This window comes from Equus quagga, chromosome 22 (genome assembly GCF_021613505.1).
Source record: "Equus quagga isolate Etosha38 chromosome 22, UCLA_HA_Equagga_1.0, whole genome shotgun sequence".
Classification (NCBI taxonomy): Eukaryota; Metazoa; Chordata; class Mammalia; order Perissodactyla; family Equidae; genus Equus; species Equus quagga.
In genome coordinates this window covers 13,571,263-13,591,137 of record NC_060288.1, presented here as the reverse complement: position 1 = coordinate 13,591,137, position 19,875 = coordinate 13,571,263, and the positions used below count along the sequence as shown (strand labels likewise).

At 36.0% G+C, this 19,875-nt stretch overlaps 1 protein-coding gene across 3 annotated transcripts in view; it reads left to right on the top strand.

Moving 5' to 3' along the window:
• Positions 1–19,875, top strand: part of TNKS (tankyrase) — a 199,136-nt gene that overhangs the window by 161,854 nt on the left and 17,407 nt on the right. For all 3 annotated transcript variants that reach the window (XR_006886615.1, XM_046648390.1, XM_046648391.1), the window contains exons 14-20: positions 447–592; positions 2,542–2,707; positions 4,168–4,387; positions 4,677–4,786; positions 11,156–11,344; positions 13,199–13,436; positions 14,055–14,137. Coding sequence is in view for 2 of the 3 variants with exons in the window: in XM_046648390.1 (XP_046504346.1) it covers positions 447–592; positions 2,542–2,707; positions 4,168–4,387; positions 4,677–4,786; positions 11,156–11,344; positions 13,199–13,436; positions 14,055–14,137 (1,152 nt within the window). In the remaining variant the exon portion in view is untranslated. The remainder of the gene's footprint in view (positions 1–446; positions 593–2,541; positions 2,708–4,167; positions 4,388–4,676; positions 4,787–11,155; positions 11,345–13,198; positions 13,437–14,054; positions 14,138–19,875) is intronic.

Sequence of the window (19,875 nt, the reverse complement as noted above, 5' to 3'; positions counted from 1 at the left end):
CAAAGGAGGAGACAAGAACTTTGGGTAATTCTGCAGTCAACCAGAGTTGGTCTTATTTGAGCACAGAATGGCTAAGTGCATGTTGATACAAGCAGACACATGACAGGTAGTCTTAGGGAGGACAGCCTTATAAAGATGGAAAAGGAAGGCATCATTTGCCTTGGGAATGCTTGCTTTATTATGAGTTTTTCTTTTTGATTAGGATTTTGGCTAGGAAACATTGAGAAAGATTAAATTGCTCTGTAAACAGTAAGAATATTTGTAGACACTGTAAGGCCAAGCATAGTGCTGATTTTTAAAACATCGCTTATTTTATCTAATCTTTACAAGTAAATATTCATTAGAAAATTACAATTTATCCAAGATGCCTGCAGTATTTTGGAGCAACATCTATGAATAAATATTAATGTTCTTTTTGTGTTTGTCTGTGTGTGTGTGCCATAAAGCAACTTTGCAGCCCTCAGAATGTGAATTGCAGAGACCTCGAGGGCCGGCATTCTACGCCCTTACACTTTGCAGCAGGCTATAATCGCGTGTCTGTCGTGGAGTACCTGCTCCACCATGGGGCCGATGTCCATGCCAAAGACAAAGGGTATGTGCTGGAATTTGGCTGTTTACGATTCAGTCACTTAAGACTTAAAATTTTTTAAGTCTTAGATTTTCTTCCTATTAAAAAAGTAATGCAAGTTTTTTTAAAGTTTAAAGTGTAAATTAAAACATTATAGTAATGTACAGTATAGAAAGTGAAAATTCCCTATCACTCTACCTCCTAGAGATGATAACAGTAAAATATTACTGTAATCCTCCAGATTTTTTAAATGCATGTACCAGTGTATGGGCTGTGGTGGTGGTTTTTAATGTAGGCGATGATACATACGGTCTACTTTGCAATATGCTTTTTCATCCAGTAGTATATCTTGAATGTCTTTCCATATCAGTATGTAATGGTTCATTTTGTCCTTTTATTGCTTGTATATAGTATTTTATTGCATTATATGAATGTGTCTATATAGTTTGTAATTTATTATTCATCCTTTTTTTTCTATTAAGAATGTATAATCTCATCCGAAAAGAATCCATCCATCCCAGTCAATCAGTATTAATAGAAATATAATTTTATTTTTACTAATTCAGATATTCTGTATTTTTATATTAGTTTATTAATTTATCTAGACAGATTTTAAAGCAGCCATGGAAGCTGTTTAGAAATACAAGAAGGAAGTTTTAACTAAAATGAGCTTGCATATTCTGAGTTAATTTCATATCATCAGAAACTATAAATAAGCAAGCACCTTTCTATGCAATTACATACGAGAGTGCTGTGGGATTAAACTGTACAACTTAGACTTCAGTTAACCGTCATGGGTTTATCTGTAAAAGGGACACATCAGACATGGATAATCAATAATAATATCACTAGCACTTTCAAAACACTGTAGTGCATTGGAGAGCAACCAACATTTGTTTCTGCTGCCCATTTTAGCACTTATTATTTTTGCTCTCAAAACGTTAAAAAAAAAAAAAAGCACTGATTTCTCTAAATAAAAATACACTTGATACCTTGTTTTTGCCATGTCTGAAGTGTAACTTTAAACTTATCCTTTTGGCGAAGCCTTTTTTGTGAGGATGTTTTTGTCCTTTTTGAATGCCAGCTGCCCTCTAATCAGGACTTAGAATCATCTCGGAACAGTTTGCTCATAAGTTGACCCAGCCAGATTTTCTCATCTGATAGAGTTTATGGTTGACATCATTATTTTTCTCACTGAAATTTCTGTATCTCTTGGATTGTGAGTTTTCATTGCTTGACACCTAAATATTTAAACCCATGCACATAAACCACTTCTGAATTGTTAGGAGAAAAAAATAAAAACCAAAACAAAAGATAGAACTTGCTTAAATGAAAAAGTTAAATTGCACTCTATGTTTTGTAAGTAAGCCTACAGCTTTCATTAGGAAAACCCAAATGGAAGAAAATCTGAGCGATAGTAAGATCAGATTATTGATTAGTTATTTCTGAAATCACTTTGTGCTCTTGTTCTTTATATTGCCAGGATGAAACCTAAATTAAAAGTATGGTAATGATGGGGCCAGCCTGGTGGCATAGCGGTTAAGTTTGCACGCGCTGCTTCTGCAGCCTGGGGTTCACCAGTTCGGATCCTGGGCCATGGACCTATGCACTGCTTATCAAGCCATGCTCTGGCAGGCGTCCCACATATAAAGTGGAGGAAGATGGGCACAGATGTTAGCTCAGGGCCAATCTTCCTCAGTAAAAAGAGGAGGATTGGTGGCGGATGTTAGCTCAGGGCTAATCTTCCTCAAAAATAAATAAATAAATAAAAGTGTTGTGATGGAACCTTTTTCTGTGGATACATCTGTATGTATTTTAAGTATAAAGATTGCTATAAGATTTGTATCTATCACCAAGAAACTAGGGAAACTTGTTATATTGAAAGGGACATTTTTAAAATTATGAATCCTTATAATGATCATTTTAACTCAAATATTTGTTATATATCTTTAAAATAATTTTCTTCTGTTTAGTGGCTTGGTACCCCTTCATAATGCTTGTTCATACGGACACTATGAGGTGGCTGAGCTTTTAGTAAGGCACGGGGCTTCTGTCAATGTGGCGGACTTGTGGAAATTTACCCCTCTACATGAAGCAGCAGCTAAAGGAAAATATGAAATCTGCAAGCTCCTTTTAAAAGTATGTAATTTTAAAAATTATAAAATATGAAGTATATTTATTCATTGGTTAGTATGTGAGATTACGTCAAAGTAAATTATTTTCTTAAGTGCGGTAAGTGCTGTAGAGACTGCTTCCATTTTGATTTTAGGGGATGTTTCAGTGTGATCTCATGATACGTGAGAAGCTTTGAGTAGTGTCTGAAGTGCCTTTCTGGACTGATTTGATTAAGTTCAGTTCATCACAGTTCATCAAGGTAGGTTTTGCAGAGAGTTGAATTAGTTTGCATTGCTTATCTAATATAGCATTGATATCAGAAAACGTTTGTACAAGGAAAAGCAAGTTTTTTGATCAAGTTTGATTTTTTCCTTACTGGCTATTTTATTACTGTTAACAAACTCATGCCTCATTATGAAACATTATTTAAATGCATATATCTTATAAGAACATTATTTTAATATCAGATTTTTATTAAAATATAAAATAATCTGTAAACAAAGTTATTCATATAAATTTGGGGGATATACATGAAATAGTAGAGACTAGTAGTTATATGAAACTAAGTTAATAATTTTGTGTTCTTTTTAAATTAAAGTATGTGAAAAATGACCAGACATGTATTTATATAGTTTTCTCTCTTTTTTGTAACTAGAGAAAAACTGATCCTGGTTAAATATAAATAAAATTATTCTCTCACCACTTTTATGGTACCAAATATGTTCTTATGAGTCTTGAGAATAATACTGTATTTGATACTTGTTCTTATTATCACTGGTTGATAAGAAATAACTTCCAGGTCACCATGAATTCATTGTCTAGCTTGGTTTATTCCAGATTTCTCCACTGGGCCAATAGTCTATGTCAGGCTCATAATAAAGATTCTTGACTTTTATTTACTTTATTTCATAGGTATAGGTGATTTAAGCTTTAAAAATCAAATTAATTGTTAATACGTTTGTATGTAATTTCATGCTAGGTGTTACGACTTACAAGACTTACTAACCTTTCTTCTTACTGATTGCATTTAGAGTTAAGTGCTTTTTCCACCTGTGTGTCTTCCTCTTCCACACTTCTTTTTCATGATATACACTGAATATCTTTATGTAATTGAAAGCTGGTCAAATTAACATTCAGGCCATTCTTAAAAGGAAAAGACTTTCCCAAAGACCACTTGGAGTTTGAGAAATTATATGATATGAGAAGTAAAAGGCACTCAGCACCTTCCCCAATTCACTGTCACTGCTGATCCTGAGGCTTGGGGTTTTGGTTGAGAAGTGGTTAGGAGCTGATTCAATATATTGCTAAGTAGGAAATTTGGAAAAGAAAATAGAATTTTGCTCTGTTTTTCAAAATGCATATAGAATAGATAGCTTTCCTTGGATGAGTGAAGGTGAAGTTAAAAACAAATAAACCTTAAGAAAGATGCCACAAAAATGCAAACCCCATTTGGTTTTTTTGGTGTTTTTTTTTCTTTTTTGTAGCATGGAGCAGATCCAACTAAAAAGAACAGAGATGGAAATACACCTTTAGATTTGGTGAAAGAAGGAGACACAGATATTCAGGACTTGCTGAGAGGAGATGCTGCCTTGTTGGACGCTGCCAAGAAGGGCTGCCTCGCCAGAGTGCAGAAGCTCTGTACCCCAGAGAATATCAACTGCAGAGACACCCAGGGCAGAAACTCAACCCCTCTGCACCTGGCAGGTAAGGATCTCCAGCACTTCAAGTCTCGCTGTCCTTTCTTGCACACCTAATACAGCTTACCAGAAGGTGAAAGAAATGCTGAGCATGGAGGGAACTAGTCGGTAAAATGCTTTTGATGGACGTAATTTTATATAGTGTCTTATTGTAAAAGCTGTTAATTATATGATAATAGTATTCGCTTTTAAAGTGAAAAGTCTTAAAATTGTAACATTTTTCAGTTATTTTTATTTATATACATATATATTTTTTTCTTGTAAGCTGACATGTTTGCCTTGTTTCACTCTAATAGCAGGCTACAACAACCTGGAAGTAGCTGAATATCTTCTAGAGCATGGAGCCGATGTTAATGCCCAAGATAAAGGTGGTTTAATTCCTCTTCACAATGCAGCATCTTATGGGGTGAGCATGCTAGAGTTCAAGTGGAGGAAACTTCCCTGAGATTTACTACTTTATTAAATGTATACTGTACACGAAGTAAGCAGATATCTAACCAATAGCATAATGTAGCGCAGTTTTAATCTTACTATTCAGAATGTTTTTTAGCCTATCTTTTGGCCAAGGACCATGCTTTTTATAGCTTTTTGGTCTCTTCACATTATCTAGCACAATAATAGGTGTTTAATGACTGCTCAGTTAATATTTATTGATACAGATAATAAATCTTAACTCTACCTCAAGTAGATTTTAGAAACTGTGAAAGCCAGTAGGTTCTTTATAGGCATGGAAATTATAGTTGCTTATGTTTATCATTAGCATCTTGAAAATTTTCAGGTAAATGGTTGAACTATTTGTAAATATGGTTTCGTAGAGTTTGAAAGACTAGTGAAAACCCCAGAGTGAAAGTCCCGAGTCATTCCTTCAAAGCACTATAACCATACTCATCAGCTGGGAGAGGAAGAGGGATGTCTTGCAGCCTTGATGACATTTGTTGGAACTGACTGCCTGGCAGTCACCAAGGCCCACTTCAGACCTGAGGAATCACACAGGAATAGATGAATTCTCCTGTGCTTGTCTGTTCATCTACTTAATCCCTATTTGACTGTAAAAATCCACAGATTCCAGATTGTACCTACCAGGGGTTCTCACAGTTGGAATCACTTGATGAGGACAGTTTCTGGATTTGCAAAAGCCTAGCAAACTACAAGTAAAAACTAATCGTTGTGATTTCCCTATTCTCTTACTCTCTACTCCCTTGCCCTTCATAATGAGAACATCCTCTTCCTCTCATGCCCCCTCTGCAAAGACCAGTATTTCAGGGAGATGAGAAATCTGAGTGGGAATACTTAACAATCCAGTTTTGAGTTGGGCAAACAGAAAAGAAAATTATACTTCCAAGTGTGATATAAATTAATTGAAAGTTTTCCGATTTAATAAATATTTTGTTAGTATTAAAATCCTCTTGAAACTGTAGTAAAACTACCTTTCCTAAGATGATTAATCTTTTATTAAAATTGTTAGAATTTTCTTTTAACCTTCCTTCCTGTAAGATTCTCATGTTCACTGTACAGATATTTGTGCTGTAGACCAGGCGTGGTAAATATTTACCGCTACCACACTGCATATACATTTATGTATAATCCTTTTACCTTTGAGTTTTAACTATAAATATATATCATTTGGAGATTAATGTTTACCACTTCGTAGCGTGATCCTTCTCCCCACTAGTCCATTTGCTAAGCTTCAGTTAAGAGTTTATAAAGCTGATGGAATCAGTAGAACTTAAATCAGAGTCTTTTAACTTCTTTATAAGCCTACTAATGAGTAAGGGTCAGTGTGGGCAGTCGCATTATAATTCTTGACCTGATCTAGTAAAACTTAGACTATCAACTCTGTAGACTGTGTGGATCATGTCTTTCAGTATATCCCATACATTGTGGGTGTGGAAAAGTTCTGTCCCATCAGTCTTCCTTTCACAGTCCTCACAGTTGTCACAGAGGGTGAAGAAAGTAAAAATTTATACGAGTATTTTACCTTTTAATTTCCATTCTTCTGATGGGAAAGGTATTGAGATGTTACTTATTATATATGTGTGTCATTTGGTGACCAGTGTGCAAGAAATAAAATGTATAGTGGTTCTCTTTTGTGGCTAATAGAATTGTAGTGTGCAGGTCGGCCTTGTCTTGTCTCATGTTCCCTTGAAGCTCTCTGGCTGTTAGCTGCAGGGAGGTGCAATGCAGTCAGTCTGCTGACCTCTGGAGGCCCATGGTTCCATTTTCATAAACTTGTTTCAGCATTGTCCACCACTCCTGCTCTCCTCTGTAACTCCAAGTGAGAAAAATAATGAACATTTTTTGTTTCATTCTCTTTTTATGTTATCCTCTTTGTTACTTCATCCCTACTAACCTCTTTGTGAATGAAGGTAACTTACCAAGGTGGAAATGAACAGATGATTCTCCAGGCTGTGTAGAGGACATTTGGTAGAGGTTTTGATCAACCTGGTTCATCCCATCCTTCTACTAAGGAATGCTTATGAGCTAGATAATGGGTTTGTAGCAGGTATTTTTACCTCATGATGTGGGTGGATTTTTTGAGACACTAAACGTCCTTCATGTGTTAAACTTGTAAATTCAAAAATCAAATATCTGTGAGTTTTGGATTATGTACTGTTATTCACTAAAACCTTTACTTTCATGGTTTCTTGACCTTTTTTGGTTGCCATGTCTTTGCCACGTGCAACGTGTACTCTTTCCGTTAACATCTCTCATGACACACAGTGATTCTCTGTTGGCACTAGGTAAGGTCATCCTCCCCTCTGAGAATCTCTGCTCTACAAAATAATTTTATCTAATGCAATCTGTATACCATATAATCTATTGTCAGTAATCATATCAAGTTAGTATTTATCTCAGTCTCAGTAATCTTGAAATAAGGACAAATGTTAACACCATATAAAAATTTTAAAAGCTACTTTCTCTTCCTTTAGCTAAAGGGTAGGTATAATTATATTTTTGTTATTTCTGATATATAAATCTATTGTATCTTTCCAAAGTCCTTTTTTGTTTACATTACACATAAGCCTTGGTTAGACACTTAAATGAAATTGTAGGGCTCTGGTCCACATTTCTCTGTTAGGATGGCAAAACACTGGTTATATAGTCTTCATCCCACTGATGCTTGAACTGGCCTGGCAGCAGGGTGTATATGATGCACTGCCCTGAAATAATAGTTTTGAGAAGATTTCTGTGGTACTTCATATGGGGTAGAGGCTTCTATATAAAAACAAAGCTATTTGTAGAGTAGTTTGAAGTATAATCTTACCCAATGATCTCTACTTAAATAGCTTCTCCCTAATATCATAAGAAGTTTAAATAAAAGTTGCAGCCTTCATGAGAGTTTATATTAATGGTAATGGGCCTTATCCTGTAGTGTTTTTATATTATAATGCCTTATATTAACTAGTCTTTAATATACTTTTACACAAGACAGTTCATTTTTCTGCCAGTCAGTAAATTTGATGCATTGATATTTATTTACCACAAAGCATGTAACTTTCTATTATAAGAGTAAGTGATTTGCTGAGTTTTCCCTCTCAACTTTTTCATTTTTTGGTGCTTTCTCTAAAAAGTATAATATTGGAGGAATTTCATGACATCATTGTAATAAAGCCTCTGTAGAATTAAATAAAATGGTTCTAACCAGAGCCTCAGCACATTTCTCTTCTTCCTGCTTCCCACCTTTCTTAAATTAAATGAGGGCCCTCGCAGTCTTTTTGTGTAGTGTTTGTCATTTAAAGCATTCTGTGCTGCTGCTGGATTCCGAAGGCGTATTAAACTGACTCTTTCTTCTGGAAACATTCCAACAGAGTTCCGCTCCTTTTCTAGACCTTCCAGTTCAATATTTCACTGTTATATAGAACTGAGCTGTAGCTTATTTATTGCATTTATCAGCCTTAAAATGTCAGTTACTATTTTTGCCCCAGTGGTGTAGCGATTTAAAACACCTAAGAATTGTGTTTTCAGTCTAGTTGGGTAGTAGTGCACTTCTTCCTGTTTATTGCTCTTTCAGATGTTCGTCAGCAGATTTAACAAGTATGTAATTGGTTTCTCTGAGCATAAACTATAATTACAATTCAATATAAAGAAAGTTTAATAACACATACCATATATGCAATTCATTTACACACACACGTAATTTTCCTTGGACTATCTAATTTTGGAAGCCTTTGCAAATTAGTCTACCAAATTACATTATTCTGCCAGTACACATAAGAGTAGAACAAAATTAGTCATCAGCAACACAATTTACTAGCCTATAGCCTTACTGGAGAAAAGCTGGAAATTATGCCATGCTTTTGAGTTAACTGAACAAAAACAGCTATCCTTTTCAACGTATGTCTTTTGAATAAGGGAGGTAAATTACTGAATTTTGTTTGGTTTTGTTTTAAGTGATTTTGATAGTACCACAGATGGTACCTATTTCTGCCTTTTGTGTTACGATCAATTTTATAATGATGGTATATCATTCATAATCCCAAAAAGATCACAAAAAATAGTCTGTTCTCAGAAGCCCTAGTCTCATTATACTTTTTTTTGGTATTTATATTGTCAGAACAAATGTGGAAGCTTTCTTAGAAGTTGTCTGATTTGTATTTTTCTAATAAATTTTCTTCTCTTTGTTCTCTGAAATTACTTTTCCTAAAATTGATAAATATTTGTATTATATTAAAAAAAACCCTTTAATACTACCTCAGAAAAAGTGCCTGTTCTTTTTGAAACGAGTGTCGTCAAGAAAGGAAGGACTGCCTTAAGGAAGCTGTGAAGAAACATGCCCTAAATCCCATCATGGGATGTTTCTGTCTGTGTCTTCCCCATCTCTTCCTGTTTCGTGAAAGTCAGCTTCAGATAACTCAGTTTATTGCAGTTGAGCAACAGAGTAAGTTAGAAATCTACTCTCAACAGAGAATGTGCTTCTGAGTTAATTATCAAAAGTGATCAAATTATACCAGGAAATGTGTGCATAAGGAGTATAATACCAGTCGCACAAAATTATAGAATATTGGAGTTGAAATGGATTTCAGAAATACTTTAGTGAAAACCAAACTAGCATCCCTAAAAATGTTTATAAAAATAAAGTTATTTTTAATATTCCCAAAAGCCTAATCATTGAATGCATATTATCTTTGCATAATCAACTGTCTTCAGCTTATTTTATAAGGACTCTTGGGAAGAAGCTGAACCCTTTTGTTATATAAAACGTATTATTTGAGAGAAAGTGCTCTCCTTGAAGCTTTCTCCTACACTGTCTTGCACAGTCCTGCCCTTTATCATTCTTCTTCAGTTCTTACTGCCCCCTTGTCCTCCTCTGAGGACTCTTCTTCCAGGCTCCTTTCCCAAAAGATTGTTGTTCTGAAGGCTTTTTCCCTGTTGTAATTATCTTTCTGTGTTCCTTTTCTTAGTGAGCTCATTGATCAAGTAGCTACGACTATCAGCTCAGTGTTGCATTTTGTAATCCCCTAGGGTCTCTACCCCAGGGCCAGCACTTAGTAGGTATTCACCAGATGTTTGTTTGGTGGGTGAGTGGGTGAGGAGAGTAGGTGAACAAGTAAGTGATGCCCTCTTAGCTGTGCTCCAGCCTTTTGTGTCAAACCATTTACAGAACATGTGTCCTTTGATACTTTACCTCAAAAGCTACATACCCCCGAATACCCCAAGTGAAACTTACCTTTCTTATGGTTTCATTCCAACTTAAACTTTTGCTACTCAATTACTGTTAATGGTTTTACCTTTGTTTTTTAATCTTCTAGACCACATTTTTAAAAAAAGGTAGTCGTCTTTGATTTTTCTTTCTCTTTTTTCCTCTGTAGTTAATTTATCTTTCGAAAACTTTGTATTTTTCTTTTCCTTCAAAATTTCTCATGTTTAGCCCTTCTTTTCCATTCTTCTCTAACCATCACAGTTCAGGATCTCGTCACCTCACGTCTGGGTTTTTAGTTAATGTGTCTGCTGCTGACATTTCCTCCACCCCCTATGTCATTTTGGACATGACTAATTTTTGTAAAATATTGTTTTGTTAGGTTATGTTACTTTCCCAAAGGCTGAAGAAAGAACGCTGAGAATCTTTGAGATGTGTGTTTCAATCAGTAGATCAGATTGCAGTGGGTTAGAAGAGACGTGGGCAGATAAGAGAAGCGGTGGGTATAGGAAGCTTGTTTGAAAAGTTTGGCAGACAGATTAGAGCATTAGTAGGAGACTCGGAGTCAGGTAATTGTTCCATTTTATGTGTTTGTTTTCAAGCAAAATCTGAATATGTTAGAAGGCTAAATAAAGCATTTTAAAAGTGCCCACAAAGGGGGCTGGCCCCGTGGCCGAGTGGTTAGGTTCGCGCGCTCCACTGCAGGCGGCCCAGTGTTTCGTTGGTTCGAATCCTGGGCGCAGACATGGCACTGCTCGTCAGACCACGCTGAGGCAGCGTCCCACATACCACAACTAGAAGAACCCACAACGAAGAATACACAACTATGTACCGGGGGGCTTTGGGGAGAAAAAGGAAAAAATAAAATCTTTAAAAAAAATAAATAAATAAAAGTGCCCACAAAGAATTACAGGATAAAAGAGTGATTGTGGAATTGAGATTTTGGAAGAGGCAAGAAAAGATGGAGTCAAAAATATAGGTAGAGGGGTAGGAATAATATTCTTTTTGAATAGAAGAAACTTCTATTAAGGATAAGAATACAGATACAGAGAGAATGAAATGTTAAATAAAACAGTGTCCCCGATGGCGCTTTACCAGATGATCTGATTCTTAACTCTTCACATCCTTTTTCTTCAGCATGTGGACATAGCAGCATTGTTGATAAAATACAACACATGTGTAAATGCAACAGATAAGTGGGCATTTACTCCTCTTCATGAAGCAGCCCAAAAAGGAAGGACACAGTTATGTGCTCTACTCCTAGCACATGGTGCAGATCCAACCATGAAGAACCAGGAAGGTCAGACACCTTTAGATCTGGCAACAGTAAGTTCCCTTTTCAAAATATTCCTTTCCAGAAGTTCCCTTTTCAAAAGTATTGCTTTCTGTACTTGCAGAGATGACATTAAATTCCAAGGCTTAGCAGGTTTACCTTTAGCAGTGCATATTTCACTTAGAAGAACAAATTTCCTTCCTTCTGAAATTTTTTAAGTTCTCATTTTTTATATAATTTAAAACTCCGAAGGTGAACTAAGCAGTAAATTAACTTACTTCTTTTTGCCATGCTTAACTTGGAGGGAAACATGAACCATAGAAAACACATACTAGAGTGATTCCTCAAAGAATTACATTTAAGAAAGTATCTTACACATTCAAAATTATTTGGCATGTTATTCTAGAGCAACTGATGTTCATGATCATTTAACTGAGGCTATGAGATAGTCAAAGGAAAATTAACTTCTGGTCAGTATATTATTATCCTGAAGATGGAAATTAATATACTCTAGAAATATTTTCAAAACAAAGAATTAAATTTAGTGGTTAAATATTAACTACAAAATTAAACAACAGCATCATCTTCCCTGAACTTCTTGAAAATCAGGGAGTTACTGTATGGCCACAATTATGTATAATTTTTTAAACCAGAAATACTTTTCCAAGCCACATTCTGTTTCCTGTATCTACTGCTAAGTAACAAAGGATTTCAAAACACTTAGTAACTTAACCCAAACCGAGGGAGTGGCTTATACAGTTACTTAGTATTTCTCACAGTTCTGTGGGTTGACTGGGCTCCGGTTGGTAATTCTGCTGTTTGTTCAGCTCCCTTCAGCTGGGAGCTCAGCTGAGGCTGCAGCATCTAGGATGGCTGGTCATCCTACAGGGCCTCTCTCACCTGCTATCTCGTCTCTCGGTATCCACTCAAACTTCTTTACAGCATGGAGGATGGCTTCTAAGACAGAAAAAGTGAAGCTGCCAATTCTTTTAAAGCCTGGCTCAAAAACCTCAGAACATTACTTCCTCTGCTTTCAAGGGGCAACCCAGATTCCAGGGAAGGAAAATAAATATGACCACTTGATGGGAGGGGTGGCATACGTGTACACAGAGGAGGGAATTAATGGCTGGCTAGCTTTGGAGGCTGTCTCCCACATCTTCTAACAGCAGTTAATGCCTAACAAACTGGAAAGTTCATGAATAGCTAGCCAAATTAAAGTGCTGCCGCTTTAAAATTGCACCAGATTTTAATTGTACATTCAGTTCTTGAGTGTGCACTGAATAACTGAACAAAAATTATTGTAAGTTGTTTAAGCATAAACAAAACATAGTAAATATGGAAACTCCTAAAGAAGAGACTAAGAATCAACACTCTGAAATGTGCTTTTTTGTTAAATGAAAGATGAAATATTTTATTTTTTAACTCTATTCAAATCTTTATTAGCTTACATATTCTTTAAATGCATATGTAATCAGTATGAACAATCGTATGTACACTTTTCCCTTAGTGTTTAGAAAGTTTTCCAGGAATCAACATAGCCCACATTCTTTTTTTTCAGTTAACCTTTTTTGTTTGTTTGTTTTGGTGGCAGGAACACCTAAGATGTATTCTCAGCAAGTTTCAAGTATATAATATAGTATTAACTGTAGTCACCAAGCTGTACATTAGATCTTCAAAAGATGAAATATTTCTTAAAAATTGTATAGTTTCTCCAGTTCTACCCACTGAAACTACTGGGACTCTTTGGAGCTGCAGATTAGAGAAGGAAAGAAGACAGAATGATCAAAAACAAATAGGGAATAGGGAGGCATTCATTACAGAAAAAATTCACAAAGCGTTTGGTCCTTAGTGAAAAACTTACCGTTTTAAAATGTACTATTTTGTGTTTTTTGTATTACTATTTTTAGGCTGACGATATCAGAGCTTTGCTGATAGATGCCATGCCCCCAGAGGCCTTACCCACCTGTTTCAAACCTCAGGCTACCGTGGTGAGTGCCTCTCTGATCTCACCAGCATCCACCCCTTCCTGCCTGTCCGCCGCCAGCAGCATCGATAACCTCACTGGCCCTTTAGCAGAACTGGCAGTTGGAGGAGCGTCCAACACAGGGGATGGTGCAGCGGGCACAGAAAGGAAGGAAGGAGAAGGCAAGTATGCCCTGGGAATGCTTATTTGGCTTTTGACTTTTGTTCTTTTACATTAACAGATTCACTTTTTAATATTGGTAATTCTTGAACATCCTGTCTGCAACTTTTCATATCCATAACAGCTTATAAGAAATATGTCTTCATAAAATAAGTTCCTTGATATCTACATTGTTCTTACTTATATATAGTCCAGTACATCTGTTTCCAACCATAGTATGTTACTGAACTACTGAATGAGTCTTATTGCTGAAATATATCAGAAAAAAACTGAAAGATTACATAAGGAGTGAAAACTAAACAATAGCTGATAAATTTGGAGTTTTAAATCCACCATTAAATATTTTACAAAAGAATTAGATTATGCTCTATAATATTAAAATTAATGTAAATACTACTGATTTTATAAAGATAAAAATAAACGCTGCTTTAACTTCTCAAGCAAATTAAAGATTACTTGAAGTGCCTGAATGAAGTTTGTGTATTCTGGATTATTTTATGCTATGTAAATTCATCTGCACAGCCACGGATGTCAGAGAGCCATGGCTTTAAGTGAATACTGGACCTTCCTTTAGCTTGATAAAGTTCTTTCTGAGAAACATTAATATATGTCTGTTTTAGTTGCGGGTCTTGACATGAATATCAGCCAGTTCCTGAAAAGCCTGGGTCTTGAACACCTTCGGGACATCTTTGAAACAGAACAGGTAAGCTCTCTTACATATAGTTGAGAATGTTAAATTAAATATCAAGAGTTACTAATTGCTACTCATTGTTTCTTTTTTGCTTAACTGCTATTTTAAAACTCACAACAAGTTTCTAAAGAAGACAAGGGAATCCAGTATTGTATACTTCTCCCCAAATTGCCTAACAGATGATGGGAGTGTTTTTTTGTTATATCTTTATAAACAATCTGGCTCTATATGATTTATTACATGTCAGGACTTAGGCCGTGAAACTGCCTCAAAAGAATATTTTCAAAATCTTCCTTCACTGTTGTGTTTCCAAAAGGTATTGACACTTACTCATCTCATTTTACTACTAATGGGACTAGACTCCACTTAAGGAGTGAGAAATTTTTATATTAACTGTTTAGCAAAATCTTCATGAAGCAATTGTCCATTAAATTGGAAAGCAAAGTAATTCTTGGACAAGTATACCTTTTTAAAATTGCCCCTCTATGAAGTTTCTGTGGTTCAGTTGGAGTCTAAAATAATGTTGAAGCAAAACTTGGCCATATATTCACAGACCTATCCTATTTTCGGGTACATCTTAAAGGTCTGTGAAGTATAGTGTGAAGTCATCATTAATGTGTTTATGAACTTAGATTCTTCTGTTTGTCATTATGTTTTTTACAAAATAATGAGTTTTTAACTTATTACTTTATGCTTTTATTAACATGATCAGTGTTAAATATTGAATAATAATAATGAGTTTAAATTGATATACATAGAACCTTAGAATGGGAAAGCTCTTTAGAGATCATTAAGCCATTTTCCCAGATGTAGGAATCACCCTTTTAACATCCACCGGGGAGGATAACTTGTTACAATGAGGGCCGGTATAATAAAATGCTTGTAATTAAAGTGTGCCCAAACTGCCCCCGTGTATAATCCCTTGATCTCATGTTTACATTTACCCTGTTTTGCACAGAAATCTAATCTCTAGTCTACGTAAGTATTCATCTCGTAGAGCTGCTGTAACAAATTACCACAAACTTGGTGGCTCAAACAACAGAAATTTATTCCCTCCCAGGCCTGGAGGCCTGAAGCTCAGAATCACAGTGTCAGCAGGGCTGCAGTCCCCGCAGAGGCTCTGGGGAGAATCTGTTCCATGCCTCTGCTGGCTTCTAGACCCCTATGGCTTGTGTCCACATCACTCCGGTCTCTGCTTCCATCTTCCCCGTCTGTCTTCTCTTCTGTGTGTCTTTTAGAAGGACATTCGCGTTGAATTTAGGACCTACCTGTATAGTCCTATGTGATCTCCTCATCTTAAGGTCCTTAATGTAACTACATCTACAGAGATGTCAAGAACAGTTTCCAAGTAAGGTCCTCCGCAAGCTCTGGGGGTTAGAACATGGATGTGTCTTTTTGAGGGCCGCCATCCAGCTTACGACAACATAATACAGCCCTTCATGTGATTCTAAGACCATGTCAACTTCTCACGGACTTACCCTTCCAACCACTCACTCCTACAAGGTTTCTCCTCTTTTAGGATAAATTTACCTTCTTTTTCAATTATTCTTTATATAGATACAGTTTCCAAATTCTTTGCTGGCCTCTTTGCCCCATTCTGGCTTCTTTGTAGATATATAGTCAATTTGGAGTTCGTCAAAATCCCCAAGTCTTTTTCATATCAGTTAATACTGGTAAGATTTTCTAATGTCTTCTTTTTTTTTTTTTTTAGCTAAATTTCTTTATATTATTTATTGTAGTTCACCTTTAATCCTCTTAATGATCAAAACCGTGGATCAGAAATAGCACTGGGCTAAAAGAAGACCTTGATTCTGATTATTTCCTGCTGCTTCTTAGCTTGTGACCTTGGTGAAGACATTTAACCTATCCCTTCCCTTACCTGTAAAATATAAGAATACCTTCAAACGTCCAGGTAGTTAAAGTTCCTGGTCAAACTGTGCTTCTCTGCCAGTTTTCAATTATGCTCTAATGAAGCATTGGATGTGTCTTCTGTCTGGTGGTAAGGACTTCATAGACTGCTATAATCATTTCCTTTCCTTTAAGCTTCAACTACCATTGATTCACCCTCTGGTTTGGAGATTTCTTATGAGAATATCCTAAACACTAGAATCTTTTTGCCTTCTTCCCTGCCTGAAGGTATTAAAGCTGTTTTAAATCGTTATCCTCTGCTATAGCCATATTCCAGCCATATCTCTTATTCCCAAATCATATCCACAATAACTGTGAAATTTCACACATCTTTACTTAATAAACCAAAGACCCTAATTCAAACAAATAACTCCAATTGGCTGTTGAAAGTTTTTCAAAGGACTTGAGTTTCTACTCTTTCACACAGTTTGCATCGTAATTTTATTTTCTTTTTTCTTTTTTTACTTTACATATTCTCTTTTTCAGTGACTGATTTCCTGTGGCATGGTTATCTCATTAATTTTAATAGTTTAATGGTTTAGGCTTACAGTTGGTCCTTCTGACAGCTTATCCTGGCTTCATCAGTTTCATTGTTATCTTTTTCACTGCAGTTTTGTTCTGAGTAAATGGTTCCATTGATTTTCTTTTTGCCAGAATAATTTCTATATCCCTTTTTTTGATCATTATGTTGACTATACCATTAATGTATATTACCTAGCACAGTTCCCTTCCTCCAGACAAATGATACTGCCTTTCTTTGTATTGAACTATGTTTGACTGTCTGCTGGCCCAGTCATCGAGCAATCAAATTAATTTTCATTTTGACTGCAAGTGTTACTTGACTAGCCTTCAGTTGTGGAGTAATAAATTCTGTAACCGTTTCCATTACTTACCCATAGAATTTTCTCCTGTTAACATTCTATATCAGGCTAATAATATGTGATGATGGTCAAGATATTTGTGTAGGCAGGGTTCATGCATTGTATTCATTTAATTCATGCCTATTTAGCTTAAGCCAGAGAGTCATTCTCTTTCCTAAGATACTTTGATACATAATATCTTGTTGTTTCTCTTTGTACTCATGCATACTTCTCTCCCAGTGGAGTTGGAAATATAGTTACTCTGTTTCTGGTCCCAGGAAAACTTCCTTCAGAGCATCAGAGCCTCACATCTTATCTTCACAGTTGTTCTTTCAGAAGTCTCTTAACTAACTTGTCTTGACATATATACTTTACCAAGTTCTATATTAAATAACGTATACTTGTATTCTTTATAGCTAGTTATATACAGTACCAGTGTCACCTTGGCCCTTTATAATGTAGCTTTCTGACTAGCACACTTTTCCATGGGAAAGACCGATTCGATTTACACTGCAGTCCTTGGAACAGAATGCCGTGACTTAGAAGACTCCTTGTGAGCATATGTATGGTCAACCTGTATATTTTCAGGAAAAGTGACCATATAAATTTTTATTTCAAATTCTTAAAGACAAAGGCATGGACTCAAGTAAATTCATTGTGAACATGCTTCTAAAGTTAGTTCTAATAACTGTTACTGAAGCCTGCAACCTTGTAAGCCCAAGTAAAAAAAATACTTTTTTCATTAAAACTCTCACTTTTCTGTCTCCATTCCAGATAAAATGAACAAATCTTAGAAAGAAGAGGCAGTCCTTCTTGAAGTAACCTTCTTGAAGTGACATTTGCTTTATATGCAAGATGATTTAGCTGATACATGGATGGTCGTTATTTTAAAGATTGTAATTCGATTTTACTGTGTGCTAGATATAAATAACTGGTCCGACAAACTTGTAATTTCTTGGATAAAACAAAGTTAAGATTTTTTTTTTAAAAGGAGTCAATGTAAAGATAATTTCCAGAAAAATCTTTTCTAGAAGTATAAAGTAAGCCCTGCATCTTGGAGCAACATGTCTGAAATCCAGATAACCTGCTTTACTTCCAGGTGCTTCATTTCTTTTCTTGATACAATAAACTCATATTTACTCAGCTTCAGAATTTTTGAATAATCTTTCCTTCCATTCCTTTTTACCCCCCTTAACCATTTCTATGTACCAGGCCCTGTATCTCTCCCTTTGAAATTGCTCTCTGATTAGTGTCTTCTACCCCACTCCGTCTTCATCTTGTTCAGTCGCTTTCCCTTCCAAATCTGCCCTTCATAGCACCACCATTCTCCTCCTAAAACACAGCTTTGTATTACTCCGCTGAAAAGGCTTCCTGGGACCTGTCAGATGCTATCTTACCGTGATACGTGGAGCGCCTTAAGATCTGCCCTTTGCCTGTGCTCTGCCCAGCTCTTCTTTTACCCGTGTGTGCGTGATGCTCTTACCTTTTTGACCTTCAGTACTTAGTCTCTCAGACGTTCTGTATTCTCTCACTTAAGTTTCCTTTTGCACATGCTGTTCCCTTTCTCTTAAACATCTGCCCCTTCTTCCTCTGCCTGATTGACTCCTGCTTCTTAGCTGAATTACCTTCTTCTAACAACCTTCCTTGACCCCCTTTCTTCCCTCCTAGTCCTCGTTACAGCCTTGACCAAGTTGGTAACCTTCATAAGAGTTCCCGTAGGGATTCCCCCCAAATTTACCAACCTTTACCGTATTTTTTGTTTACTTTTTATCTCCTTGGAAGAGGAAATAGCCTGAACTTTGGTGGTAGTATCCTGCTCATTTCCTGGCCCCACTCTTTTACTACCATTTTGGACCAGTTATTTAACTTTCTGAGCTATAGTGGGTTGTTTTAGAATTAAATGAAGTATTTATTTAGTTCCTTTTTTGGAAATATCTAGTATGTAGAAGATACTCGTTAAACATATTATATATGAAGGAGTGAACAAATGAACATAAACCTAAGTTCCTTAGCTTATCATTTAAGGTTTTCCAGTGGCCACTGCCTGATGAATATGGGGACAAATTGGGCATGTGACTCAAACCAAGTAAATGTTTAGTTATTTTAGTTCTCTAGGCATCCTTTTAAGAAACATAAGCAAGGGAAAGATTCCTATGGCAATACATCTCAGCTCTTCTGTGTACTGTTTTTATGACTTCTCTGAGCCTCAGTTTCATCATAAGGGTGTTAATAGTACTTCGTAGGTCATCATGAGGATTAAATGAGGTATTCATTTTATGATTGGGGATATATAATGAACAAATATATTAAACGTTCTCCATTTCTTCTCTAAAACCTTGTAGGACTACTGTGTTGTGCTGGCCTGGTTTCTGCATCTTCCAGATAAACGCTATATGTATCAATTCAGAAAAACTTAAGGATTTTTTGAATTGAAGCTACCATATAGATATGAGATCCTGTTTTTTATGTTAATCTTATTTAAACTGAAGTATAGAATGCTTGGAAGGAAAAACATGGCATATCAGTAATGTAGTAAGCCCTGTATACAGTTTCCAAATTATATTAAAATCACATTTGCTAAAAATGTAAGGACTTTTATTATTTTGTGAAATATTCTGTCTCAAAGATATATGTTTCAGAACTGTTGCTTTTTAAAGCTCTGCTGTAAACCACCTTTGAGTGAGTGGAAGTGAATTGCCCATTTTGTGCAATGAAGCAATTATTTCTTAAATGGCTACTTAAAAGCAATATAGTAAATTATTGCCAAAGAACGAGTGATGTATGCTTGTTGCATTGAGAAGATCGGACGTATTATATAATATTTCATTCTGACAATAAAAATCAGCAGAGCAGGGCTGGCTCTGTGACCGAGTGGTTAAGTTCGCGTGCTCCGCTGAGGTGGCCCAGGGTTGGGATCCTGGGCTCGGACATGGCACCACTCGTCAGGCCACGTTGAGGCAGCATCCCACATCCCACAACTAG